At 34.3% G+C, this 15,073-nt stretch overlaps 1 protein-coding gene across 1 annotated transcript in view; it reads right to left on the bottom strand.

Annotated features, from left to right (window-relative positions):
- LOC121419789 overlaps window positions 1-14,088 on the bottom strand; it is a 49,288-nt gene extending 35,200 nt beyond the window's left edge. Inside the window, exons 1-2 of the mRNA XM_041614244.1 lie at window positions 13,912-14,088; window positions 11,117-11,362 (exon numbers count right to left, since the gene is read on the bottom strand). Coding sequence (XP_041470178.1) covers window positions 11,117-11,362; window positions 13,912-13,975 — 310 coding nt within the window. The 5' untranslated portion in view covers window positions 13,976-14,088. The remainder of the gene's footprint in view (window positions 1-11,116; window positions 11,363-13,911) is intronic.
- Window positions 14,089-15,073: the final 985 nt, after the last annotated feature.

Raw genomic sequence — 15,073 nt, 5'->3', positions numbered from 1 at the left:
GTGCATGTTGACACTAAGGTTGATAGCGTGAGATCAAACGCGTAGTCTGTTAGGCCTAGGCAGGTCTAAGCTAGATTAGATAATGGATATACATTGGTCTATGTACTTTCAATCATAAATAAACAGATTTTCGACACTATACCAACTTTCATTTCCTAGGTCGGTCTGACGGTCAGTCGAATCGGGGTCGCTCTAGCCACTAACCCGTCTCTGTGGTCTTGTGGTTAAGGCACCGGTACCTCAATCTAGGGGCCAGGGTTCGATTCCCGGCAGAGACATTTTTCGGCATCGCCAAATTCTCCCCCAAAAAGGCAGGTAACTCTGAGGAACCTTTGTTTAAGCTACGCCTACCATTGATTTCTTCATTCATTTCTTTCACGTGTATATATATATATATATTTCTTTAAAAAGTTTGGAAATCTGACATTGCTCGGTAATTCCTCCTTTGTTTTTTATATACATCAACGAGTAATTTGATTGATACCATAAGGTATCAATGGACGGATGATTTAATTATCTTCAAAATGATACCCTACATGATATTATAGTTCACATGGTGGTGCAGTGCCTTGAAATGTGGGGAAGGTCAAAATTCAAAAGTTGCAAAATTTCACAATATTGAAAGTCACTATTATTTTTTTCCCCGTAGTGATGAGAAAGTTTATCAGCGGTTTATTTTGTTTTTAGGCACCATCAAAATCAATATTAACATGGAATCAAACACACCTCTGCACAACCAAACACATAACAAACAATTATTCATGGGTATTACAAACCACGACTAAAGCCATGTTATCACACAGAATCATCGCTACTGACGCTACATAAACCAGAACAAATATCAAAATTGAAGGAGCAGGGGCTTGATTTGAATGGACAAAGAAAAAAGAATCATGTTCTTTATTGACCCCTCGTGACTATTTCTTCTCTTTTGAATCCTGCTCTTTTCGTAAAGACATGGTTATAACAAGCATGGTATATACAGTACAAGTACTGTATATATATATACATATATATATACAGTACAAGTACTGTATATATATATATATATATATACAGTGCGTCCCAGAAAAAACGAAACCGAGATTTAGCGATCATTATCATAGCTTAATCATAAATAGAATAGACAAATGACCTACCAATTCAAAGCTTAGAATCTCCTCTTTCATCTGATATTACTTAGATTATTTCTTATTCACGCATGAGTGAGCAAAAACAATTTGAAGAAAGAATACCAAAAACTCATTTGGCGGGGGGTATCTGGGTTTCAAAAGGAAAACCACATTTCTGAAAAGTTCAATATCTGCTCTTTAATTTGGTACCTAAATTACAGAAAATGGTCAAGAAATAACAAAGTTCTGGTCATTTGAAATAAGGCTTGAATTTCAATAATTTCATAAAATGAAGAGGTTCTCCAGGCTGGCTTTCAAACTCACTCGACACTCCGTTTTGTTGACGATCAGCCATGCATTAAATCTTTTGTTCACCATGCGAAAGCTTCTGTGGGAAACCGGTGAAAACACGTTATCTCATGAAATTATGGAAATGCAAGCCTTATTTCAAATGACCACAACTTTTTTATTTCTTGACCATTTTTTGTAGTTGAGGTACCAAAATAAAGAGCAGATATTGAACTTTTCAGAAATGTGGTTTTCTTTTTGAAACCCAGATACCCCCAGCCAAATGAGATTTTGGTATCCTTTCTTTAAATTATTTTTGCTCACTCATGCGTGAATAAGAAATAACCTTAGTAATATCAGATGAAAGAGGAGATTCTAAGCTTTAAATTGGTAGGTCTTTTGTCTATTCTATTTATGATTAAGCTATGATAAATGATCGCTAAATCTCGGTTTCGTTTATTCTGGGACGCACTGTATAGTGGGTATAAAAAACGGGACAATTTGAAAAGTCTATAAAATTTTTGTTTCAAATTATGATTTCTATATTTTGGTGTCAATATGTGCTCTGGAGTCTTATCCTTCAAATGCCATTAAAATAATTTAGTTTCGTTCATGCTTGAGCGAACACGGAATGTTTTTGTCTTGGGTAAAAAAGGAGGCTTGCGCCAAAATGGCATAAAATGATAAATATGGTGGTCGGACTTCTTGCTAATCAGCAGACTTCCTCTTAACCTTTTCATTATCTTTGCCATGATTTTCGAATTATGCGATCAAAATTCGTTTCCAAATCTACTTATTTGCTTGAACAATTCTGTTGTTGTTCCTTTTTTAATCTGTTCTCTTTTAGCTTTGAATATTCCTTTAGGCAAGAACATTTTTTTTAAACCAAAGTATGGGAGAGCGTGTTTTTTTCCTTTCATTATGGGCTACAAAGGTTATGGTGCCTTTGAACAATGGCATACTGAGGGTGGGGGCTCGGGGTGCTCCCCCCAAATAAAAAAAATATTACCAAGGAAAATAATGGGAAAGAAAAATAACAGAAAACATAGAAAGTGAAGTATGATATCATTTTCTGAGTATTATGCCAAAATCACAAGATTGGATATTTTAATAAAAAAGTGGAAAATTTTGCTTGCTAGCTTCGCAACTTTTTAATACATTTTACCCGATCTCCCATATCTTGCTCCTTTAAAATTGACTCAATACACCATTGCCGTCGAAAGACATGAATCCTTTCATGTTTGTCCTGTCAAGCACATAATTAATCTTGGTTAAGGATTCAATAACCCCTGGAAAATAGGATTCATGTCTTTTATAGGTATCATAGCATAATTTTTTCACCAAATAATCATTACAGGTATACCATAACATTTTCTGTTTCACATATTAAAAGGATTTGAAAAATTACAAATTTTCGAACAATGCAAATCTTCTTAATTGGGTTGATAAAAAGTTTCTTCTTTGCTTACTTATGAAGGAAATTTCAAGGGTAAAAGAAGTTTAAATAAAAACAATTCAGGTAAATAAATAAATTTGTAAATAAAATTTGACAGCATAATTCGAAAATTATGGCAAAGATAATGAAAATATTAAGAGGAAGTCTGCTGATTAGCCAAAAGCCTAATCATCAAATTTCTCATTTCTGCCATTTTGGCGCAAGCCTCTTTTTGAACCCCCGACAAAAACGTCCCGTGTTCGCTCAAACATAAACAAAATATATTTTTTTAAATGGCATTTCAAAGATAAGATCTTAGAGCATCTATTAAAATAAAAATATAGATATAATAATTTGAAACAAAGTTTTCATAGACTTTTCAAATCTGTCCCGATTTTTGATACGCACTGTATACATATATATATATATATATATATATATATATATATATATATATATATATATATATATTGTAAAGAAATGGATGAAGAGAACAAAGGTAGGCATAGCTTAAATCAAGGTTCCCCAGAGCTACATGTATCTACCCTTTGGAAAAATTGGTGATGCGCAAAAATGTTTCTGCCAGGAATTGAACCCGGGTCCCCAGTTTTGAACGCCGGTGCCTTAACCACTAGACCACAGAGACGGGTTAGTGGCTAGGGTGAGCCCGATCCGATTGACCGTCAGATAGACGGATTTTCGACACTATACCAATTATATTTTCCTTTGTCGGGTGAAGGTGAGTTTTGAACAATGACAAGCCGCCATGCCTCAGCTGGATCAAAGCTACTGCTTTGATACAGTACACGTATGGGAGAAGAAATACAAATGTGTAAAGGTATACATGTAACAACAGCTTTTGGCAACTCTTTTTTTATTTAAATATTGTAAAGAAATGGATTTATGTATATATATATATATATATATATATATATATATATATATATATATATATATATATATATATATATATGTATATATATATATAGCTTCACACATTTATATATATATATATATATATATATATCTTAAAGTTTCACGTATTGGCTTCTCTAATACTATAGTAACAAAATATGCTGAAGATAAATGGTAATGCTTTCAAAGCACATATAGTTTTTATTTCCTCGAATTTTCGACGGACCTCCGTCTTCTTCTTCTTATAAATATATATATATATAAATATATATATATATATTTATATATTATACAGATATTGACTGAAGGGGGGTGTAATATAAACATTATTTGGACCGCCGGATTTGTATTTTCCCGAGGGGTTATATTTTCCGAAGCGCGCAGCGCTGAGGGAAAATATGATCACGAGGGACAATATTAATCCTTTAGGTGGTCCAAAGAATATTTTTTTACACATCCCATCAGTCAATATCTGTTATATCAGATAGCCTCTAATGATGAAGATAAAGTTAGGCCTAACGATGCATGCAGCCTGTTGTTTATGATGTTCACAGTGATTGACTGAACTGGCATAAATCTAACGTTAGATCTTGATCTTTTCTAATCTAATCAACTTTTTTAGGCCTAGCCCTAGATCTAAATCTAAGTTCGAGTCCAGTCCAGGTCCAGGACTCAAGGCAGGCCGAAAATGTATGGTAACATCTAATCCACAAGAGGGCGCCATACACGTAGAAAAATATATTCATGGACCGGTTGATCAATATATTCATCGATCATATCTCGGACCGGCTGGGAAAATACATTGATTTTGATCATATCACGTGACGCGCTATGGACCAATCGAGCTTGGTTATCTGCCTTTGCTATCTAATATCTATATATATATATATATATATATATATATATATATGAAGAATAGAGCAGAATCAAGGATGAAGCAAAGTATACACAATGCTATAAAGCTTTCGGCCTGGCCTTCTTCAGTTTTTATTTGGTAAAGAAAACAAAGCAAATCCTAGAATAAGAACGTACATAATGGTCAATAATAGCACACTAAAGCCGAAGCAAACATTTGTAATTTGCTATCAAGAAGACCAGGGTCGATGTTATATGTCTATATACATATATATACACTGTTGGTCATAAAGGTGGAATAAAATATTTTTGAATAAAAATCGTCAGTTTTGTTGGCATTTGTGGTAGTTGAGTGATTACATAACGTTTCCCTATTACACAGGTGACATTATAACATGAGAAATTTATATTACGTAATAAATTATTTTGTTGTAGACTATAAAAGCCTATCAAATGCATATGGTATTCTGTCCCTTTCCCTGATTTAGCACTGTGTTATAAGAAGGTTGCATTTTTTTCGAGTACCTTGTACCGTTTGAAATAAAAATTGGTAGAGACGTTCCCTGGACTAAGCCTGGTCCAACGCCAACAGCAACACGCGAGAGAGGGGTAACACTGCGACGGGGTGGCTACAAGCAGACTGATATCGCAGAAGTCCTTCATAGGGATATCACAGAGTGCAGTCTCTAAGATCCTGAAACATCACGCGAGGCGGGGAATGTGCGGCCACGGAAATATCCAGGACTTCCCAGATTGACCACAAGAAGAGATGATCGCCTACTGTTGACTTTTAGCCGCAGAAACCGGAAATTGCCCACGAACCGTCGTCGTCGCCTGTGGAGGAGAAATCATGGGATCAACGTTTCCTGGTCCACCGTTTCATCGCAGATTGCTCCAACATGGTTACCGAGCACGACGGTTGACCAAATGTCAACGCCTGTCTGTTTGCCACAGAGATGCTCGTCTTGTTATGGCTATGGAGCACAGAAGGCTTCATCCAGGACTTTGGCAACATATGGTCTTCACGGACGAGAGCCGGTTTAGTCCAGGATAGAAGAGGCGTAACCTTGTTTTTTTTATATATACAATATTTTTTATGGTTTCTTGTCAATTCGAGGGTGCTGATTACGAATCTGAATGATGCCACTCGTGTAACCTTGAGCATTTTCCGCATATTGGCAAAATCCAATTTGGCCGCCAAAATATGCAAATTACCCATAAAAATCCTAAAATTGTCCGCACATTAGTTAGCTACGAAATGCATGAAATTGTGTGGCAGGAGTGAGATACTCCCTGAAAAAATATGACAAAATATTTATTTTCCTCATATTTAAAATGGCTGTCATAGTCCATTGTATTGTATACTATATTTTGTACAATATAAATAGGGAAAACTAGCTTTCACAAAGTGAGCACTAAACCGCAAAGAAATCGCGATGTATGAACGAAGTGATATATGCAAATCATTATTACTAAAGAGATATATCATTCATTACATCATAAATGGGAAGATTTCTGTATTTTTATATCTAAAATGGCCGCAACTGGCCCAAACAGTATTACGTACAATGGCAATGGGGGCCAAAAAATTCACAAGAGTAATCACTAAAATGCATATTATTAAGATTAAACGAGTGGAATACTGACTAAAAACATAATTGTTAACGAAATATATTATTAATATGCCATGTATGTGATGAATGTTGTATTTAGATATTCAAAATGGCTGCCAAAGGCCCTAAAAGCATTATGCACAATGAGAAAGAGGGGCAAAAAAATCACAAGAGTGATCACTAAAATGCATATATATGTGATAAATTAATGGGATACTGTTTAAAACACATTTTCTAACGAAATATATCATTCAGGTTTAAAGTTTGTGTTAAAGGTCAAGTCCACCTCAGAAAAATGTTGTTTGAATCATTAGAGAAAAATCAGACAAGCACAATGCTGAAGATTTCATCAATATCGGATGTAAAATAAGGAAGTTATCGAATTTCAAAGTTTCGCTTATTTTTAGCAAATATAGTTATATGAACGAGCCAGTTACATCCAAATGAGAGAGTTGATGATGTCACTCACTCACTATTTCTTTTGTTTTTTATTGTTTTAATTATACAATATTTCAATTTTTACGAATTTGATGATTAGGACCTCCTTGCCTGAAGCACAAAATATTATAATGGAATGCCACGTGTTCAGGGAGGAATGAAACTGCATTTCACATGACAATGACGAGAAAATATAAATATTTCATATTTCAAACATTAAAAATCAAAAGAAATAGTGAGTGAATGACATCATCGACTCTCTCATTTGGATGTAGCTGGCTCGTTCACATAACTGTTTTTGTGAAATGAAGCGAAATTTTGAAATGTCTGTAACTTTCTTATTTTACATCCGATTTTGATGAAATTTTTAGTGTTATGCTTGTTGAATTTTTCTCTTTTTATTCAAATCAAGTTTTTGTTGGGGTGGACTTGTCCATTAAATACTGTATTTTTACTTTCAAAATGGCCGCCAGACACATTAACAGTATTATGTACAATGCAAAGTGGGAAACCAATATTAGCACCATAAATGCAAGTATAAGTGATCTATGAGTAAAATATTGTCTGAAAGCATGATTTCTATTAAGAGATATCATTTATTCTGCCAGTTAGGTGATAAATACTGTTATTGGAAAATCAAAATGGCTGCTACAGGCCCGTAAGATATTATGCACAATGTGAATGGGAACAAATTATTTCATCAGAAGTTGGCTTTGCTTGGCCAAATGGTGATGTATGAGTGAAATATCGTCTGAAAACATGATTTATAACAAAATATATCATCTCTTATGTGATTTATGTGATAAATACTGCATTTCAACATACAAAATGGCTGCCATATGCCCTTTTTGCGAACATTACTTGTCTACACTCAAATTGTATATTATACGATAAGGGCTTGTGTTGTCCATTTTCAATTTAAAAATCCAGTGTTTATCACTTTAATACACAGCATTATGATATATCTCGTTAGAAACCATGGTGTTAGACAATATTTCACACTTGCATCAGAATTCACAATTATAGGCAATATTTAGAGTCAAACAAAGCCAAATTCTGTCAAAATTATATGTCTAATGTTACAATGTACAAAATACTTTTAGGACCTTTGGCAACCATTTTGGATTTCAAAGTACAGCATTCATAACCTCCACAACCAATATGTGATGTATTTAGTTAGAAATCATGTTTAAGACAATATTTTTACTCGTATATCACAGTCATATGCATTCCATGATTCTCACTCTTGTGAAAATTAGTTTCTCCATTCGCATTGTACATGATAAATATAGGGATTATGGCAGCCATTTTGAATGTCAAAATACAGCATTTATCACATAAATTAGACAAGATATCATATATTTTGTTATAAATCATGTTTTCAGACGATATTTCACTCATACATTCCCTATTGGCCAAGCAAAGCCAAATCATGCTGAAATAATTTGTTCCCATTCACATTGTGCATAATATCGTAGGGCCTGTAGCGGCCATTTTGACTTTCCAATAACAGTATCTATCACCTATCTGGCATAATAAATGATATCTCTTAATAGAAATTATGCTTTCAGACAATATTTTACTCATAGATCACTAATACCTGTATTTATGGTGCTCACTCCTGTGAATATTCGTTTCCCACTTTGCATTGTGCATAACACTGTTAATGTCTCTGGCGGCCATTTTGAAAGTAAAAATACAGTATTTAACACAAACTTTAAACCTGAATGATATATTTCGTTAGAAAATATGTTTTTAAACAGTTTCCCATGAATTTATCACATATAATAAGCATTTTAGTGATCACTCTTGTGATTTCTTTGCCCCACTTTCTCATTGTGGATAATGCTTTTAGGGCCTTTGGCAGCCATTTTGAATATCTAAACACAACATTCATCACATATATGGCATATTAATAATATATCTCGTTAACAATGTTTTTAGTCAGTATTCCACTCGTCTAATCTTAACAATATGCATTTTAGTGATCACTCTTGTGAATTTTTTGGCCCCCATTGGCATTATACGCAATACTGTTTGGGCGAGTGGCGGCCATTTTAGACATCAAAATACAGAAATGTTCCCATTTATGACACATAATAACTGATATATCTCGTTAGTAATGATGATTTGCATATATTACTTCGTTCATATATCGCGATTTTTTGCGGTTTAGTGCTCATTTTGTAAAAATTTGTTTTCCCTATTCATATTATACATAACAGAGTATACAATGGACTATGGCGGCCATTTTGAATATCAGGAAAATAAATATTTTGTCAAAAATTATTTTCTCAGAGTGTATTTTACTCCTGCCACACGCTTCCATGCATTTCATAGCCAATGTGCGGACAATTTTAGGATTTTTATGGGTAATTTGCATATTTTGGCGGCCATATTGGATTTTGCCAATTTGCGGAAAATGCTCAAGGTTACAGGAGTGGCATCATCCAGATTTGTAATCAGCACCCTCGAATTGAGAAGAAACCATCAAAAAATATTGTATATATAAAAAACAAGGTTTGGTCAAGTTTCTATGGGGCCTATCCTGAACTAGTTCATCCTTGACCGAAAGGATGGGAGACAACGGGTTCGTCGATTAGCCGGGGAAAAAAATTCGCGATGAATGTATTCACGAGACGACTCAAGGCGGAAGAGGCTCAGTGATGATATGGGCCGGCATCCATTATGGAGGGAAAACGCCACTGGTGATTCAGGACGGAAACGTCAACGCCGCCGCCTACAGGGATATCTTGGAGTTTCACTGTCTTCCACGAGTATATGAGTACAGTTTCCGAATGCAGGATGACAACGCTAGACAGCACAGTGCCGCTGCAGTAAGGAAATTCCTGGAGGCAGAGGGCGTCGTACAGTTGCCATGGCCAGTTTGTTCGCTGGATATGAACCCCACATAGCATGCATGGGATGCCCTAGGCCGAGCCATCAACGACAAAGAGGTCATTCCTCAATATCTGCAGGAGTTGGTAGATGCTCTGAGGGAATAATGGGACGCTATGCCTGTTGACGTCATCAACAAGCTAGTGGACAGCATGCCACGACGTCTGCATGCGCTGGTTCGTGCCAGGGGTGGACATACCCCATACTAGTGACTGAGTAAGAACAATGACTCAAGTTTGTTGCAAATTTGTCTATGAAATCACAAAAAGGAAGTCATCTGGAAAACTGAGAGAGATTGAAAATAAATATCTCATCATCCTTTAATTTACTGTATATTGTCGTAATTGTTGTTCTATGCTCATGACAGCCATCGCTTAGGACATAAACTTGTAAAATATTACTGTCAAACGTGTGTAAAACGCAGAATAATAAAGTAAAGTGGTTATCATGCACCATAAATGCCAAATTCAAATAATGTTGTAATAATTACGCTGTAAAAATTTGGTGAACAAAAATATTCCACCTTATGACCAACAGTGTATAAATATATCAAAAGGGGTTAGGTCGGCTCTGGACCATTCCGAGAAAAAAACATGTACTTTTATTCTCACTGATTGCAATACTCTTATGAGAAACTAAATTGTCATGATGTACTACCCTATCATGTGAACATTAAATTGGGTATAAAAGAAATATACCTGTCTTCATTTTTTTTCTATATATTTAAAAAATATTAGCGTTGTGGACCTAACCGCTGTTGCGAGTAAACTGAAATGAATCCAATCTCTTTTGATTAAAAAGATTTTTCTTTGCCACTTTCATTCACGTTTTCATTTGAATTTCAAATTGTCTTTGGTGTATCATCAGAGTGACTAGAAATTTAGACGTTTCGAGACAGAAAACTATAAAATTTATGAAAAATGGACCAAACCCCTTTTGAAAAAATGAGTTCTTCAGAAGAGTTTGGTTGCAAAATGGGTTAGGTCCACTCCAAGATTTTTTTTTTTTTAATTCTCCTTTATTGCAATACAATATTCTTATGCGAAACTGAATTTTTATGATACCCTACCATGAGAACATAAAATCCGGTATAAAAGAAATGTACCTGTATTCATATTTTTTAAGATATTGTTTTCGAAAAAAAGTAATCTGTGTGGACCAAACCCCTTTTGCAACTCACAACATATTTGAATACAATAGTTGCCGAACCTGGTGTACCTGTATAATTTATATATATATATAAATATATATATATATATATATATATATATATATATATATATATATATATATATATACATATATATATATATATATATATATATATATATATATATATATATATACATATATATATATATATGTATATACTACGTGAAGCTCCTATATGTACATGTAGTTGAGCACTTTTCAGTAACTGCAGTTTATTATAGTCATTTTATATATATATATATATATATATATATATATATATATATATATATATATATTTATATATATATATATATATATATATATATATATATATATATATATATGTATGTATGTATGTATATCCTTACTGTAGGAATACTGGAGCTGATGCCGAGCCGTGCCATTAAGGTTGTTACGTTCGACGACCTTGTAAGTCACATCTACATAGTACACCATCCTATCGATGGGATCATAGTCCATAGATGTTATAACACTAGATTCTCGAAGACTTATGCGTCTGAATTCGGCATCGAATATGTTGTTCTCTTTCACGGGCCGCGGTATGGGGGCAAACAGGATGCTTCCTCTGTCTGCAATAAGTATCTGAGCATTGCCTGTATATAATGAACAAGAGAAATAATTCTTAATATCGTAAATATATCTTTCTGAAAAAACCCGGCATACAATCTTAGTTGGTCCCTTCGTTCTGCAAATCATTTTTTTTAATCTGTAAACAAAAAAACAACTATTTTGGGGTGATATGGCGTTTCCAAGCTCTGCTCCCCAAGTCTTTGGAATTCTTTTTCAGTTTCCTCTTATTCTATCCCCAATATCACATTGTTCAGATCCAGTTATCATAGCTTAAGAAGCATATTAGCTTCTCAAGATATTGCGAATTTTCCTGCAGACTTTTACCTCATGGGCAATTTTGGTCAACTAACCTTTCATTTCTTTCATTTCGAGAAGCAGAATTCAAGGCAAGATATCATGTAAGCATGACTTACATAGCAGGATGCAAATATTGCACAGACCAGGAGTCCGTTCCTTAAAACTTTGCCATAAAAAAATTGGGCCATTTTTTTTGCCAGAGTTTTTTAATGTGTAATTTTCAAAAGCATAAGTTTTTTAGCCATCGTTTTTGTTTATTTGCCAGAGTTTTTTCTTTTTGGCAAAAGTTTTTACGAGAAACGTATACCAATCAACATTCTACGACTGTATTCTTTGCATTTCTACTTTGAATGCATTAGCATGTTGTTAAAACATTGTACTTGGCCAGCTTTGATGTACCAGTCGCTAGTGGGCGCATTGTTGTTTTGGGGGATCTAATGAAAAACACAATTCCAAAAAATATATATGAATAATCATGGCATCAAAGCAAGAGCTTATCTCATTAAATATGGAACTCCGAACTGGCTTCTTTCAACCCGACAAATTACACTGCAAAAACACCGGTGTTGATTTAACACCAGCCCGGAATCTACATGTATATATGTCCACACCAGAGATGTGTTAAACTACACCAGTTTGGTTTTGGTCTAACACCCTATAAACAGCATCGGTTTGATTCCAAACTGGTGTTGATTCAATCCTTCTCCGGTGTGGACATATCTAGATTTCGGGCTGGTGTTAATACCGGAGCTTTTGCAGTGTATGCAGTTTCGGACTGGGATCATAACTGATGAAAATATATATTTGAAGAGCTCACTTGCAAAAAGGGGTTAAGTCAATTTTTTTTCAATAGATTTTTATTACCTCTATAAGATGATACTAAAGAAAGGTTGAAATTCCTATTAAAAAGTGAACTAAAATGGCAAAGAAAAGTTACCTTTTTTCAAAAGGCGTTAGGTCCATACATAATTTTTCTTGGAAAAAGAATATCTTAAAAATATGAAGACAGGTAGATTTCTCTCATACCCAATTTTATGTTCTCATGTTAGGGTGTCATAAAATTTAATTTCGAATAATAATTTTGAAATATGGGAGAATTAAAAACAAATTACTTTGTTGGAGTGGACCTAACACCTTTTGCAACTAAACTGCTCTGAAGAACTGATTTGTCAAAAGAGATTTAGTCCATTTTTCATAAATTTTATTGTTTTCTGCTCAATTCAATTCAATTCATTAAATAATGGTTTATTTAAAACATGCCTCGCAGCCAAAGGCTGAATAAAAAAACATGTGTACAATTTACAATAGAAAAAAATACTTAAATAAAAACATGCATTGACATAAAATTACTAGAACTTCTTATTGTAATACAAGGCAATAGATTGTTGAAAGTAAATTAAATCATAATTGTATTGAACATAATAAATATTAAGTATGCAAATTATAAACACTATAATGAGGCACATTGTACATGCATGAAGGAAAAGTATTAGAAAAGAGAAAAGGAGGGGGGGGGGGATAAAGACAGCATAAGGAGACAGACAGAGAAAAGGTAAGGGGAAAGGGTAATTAAACGGAGATATAGATAGAAAGTACAGAGAAAGGATTGAGCCAGAAAGATGAAAATTAAACAAAAGGTATGACAAGAAATTATGTACAGATAAGACTAAGTGGGGCAAGGCGTAGAATGAGGATGACTATCCTAGCAAATTAAGCAAACTGTACTAGTCATATCGTCGGGGGGGGGGCAATAAATTTATCTAGTTCTCGTTTAGTAAATCTATGAAGTAGGGGATGGGACTATTTCGGAATCGGCTGGTTTTGCATTTGAATTGATTGTACTTAGGGATTTTCCTTAGCGAAATGTCTAGCCTTTTGGGAGGAGGGAGCCAGGTTCTGCAGTGTGGATTTTTTATTCACTCTGATGATACCAAAGATTAATTTGAAATTCAAATGAAAACGTGAATGAAAGTGGCAAAGAATAATCCACAGTGATATTTTTTAATATATAGACAAAATTGAAGACAGGTAGATTTATTTTATACCCAATTTTATGTTCACATGATAGGGTAGTACATCATGACAATATGGATTCTCATAAGAATATTCCAATAAGTGAGAATAAAAAACGTTTTTTTTCGGAATGGTCCAAAGTGGACCTAACCCCCTTTTACAGCTAAATTCTTCATTTATTTAAATGACAATTATCATGAGCCAATACAATTAATACGATATCAACAAAATAGCATGATGCTATGAAGACCGAACTACTTACTTAATTGAACAAGATGACATAGACACGCAAAGACCATTATCTGCGAAAATACGATTCGCGCCATTTCTATACGGTAAGTGTTAAACTTTATAGGCCTATGTATACTCCGTCTTTATCACGTCCTTAAGAAATATGTCATGTATGTGAAAGTCTGAAATGTTTTCATATTTAAAGCGATGAACCGATTTTCATGGATGATATAACACTTTGTTGTTCAGTGAAGCTTGGAAGGATACAGCGCCTTATACACGTCTTAAACGGATAATTGATGACATTATTCCATTCAAAAGCAACAACTTCCAAGAAAAAGAACAAGGTTGGATAGCCCATTATCATCATTAAGAAACGAACAATATTTACGATTACTACATTACACGGGGGTAGTGGTCTGAATCTGAATTCTCTCACAGAAAAAGTAATGGGTGGGGTTCTCCCGCCCAATGTGTGTAACTTTTGTCTGGTTTGTCCCACCAGATTATACCATGCAACCATAGGGTATGCGATAGTAGTTTCTATATTTAGTCGGGTAAAGGTTCACAAAGGATTTTTTCCTACAAAACTTATTACAAGAAACCGGGGATAACTAAAGTACTTCCATTAGCACTTCTTAAATAAATATATGAAAGTGTGTAATGTCTATTTTTTAAGCGATGAATCGACAACTATGAATAATATTATTTTGTTCACTGAAGCTTGAACGGATACGGCGCCTTACAAACGTTTTACGGATAATTAATGACATTCCTGCATTCAAACGCATCAACCTTCAAGAAAAAAGGTTGGATAGCCCATTATTATCATTAAGAAACGAACAGAATTTACGATTACTATATTACAAGGGGGTAATGGCTTGAATCTGAAAAAAGGAAGGGGTGGGGTTTTCTCGACTTCCAATGTGCGTAACTTGTCTCACCAGATTATACTCTGCCACTGTAGGATATGTGATCACGGTGATAGTATAGTTGCTATATTTAGTTGGGTAGAACTGCACAGAGGTGATTTTACTGAGCATATTACAAAAAAAACCGGGGATTACAAAACTACTTTCATTAGCACGTCTTTAAAAAATATATGAAAGAGTATAATGTCTATTTTTTTAAGCGATGAATCGATAACTATGAATAATATTATTTTGTGTACTGATGCTTGGAAGGACACGGCG

Source organism: Lytechinus variegatus, chromosome 8, assembly GCF_018143015.1.
Source record: "Lytechinus variegatus isolate NC3 chromosome 8, Lvar_3.0, whole genome shotgun sequence".
NCBI lineage: Eukaryota > Metazoa > Echinodermata > Echinoidea > Temnopleuroida > Toxopneustidae > Lytechinus > Lytechinus variegatus.
This window is presented reverse-complemented; position numbering and strand designations above follow the sequence as displayed.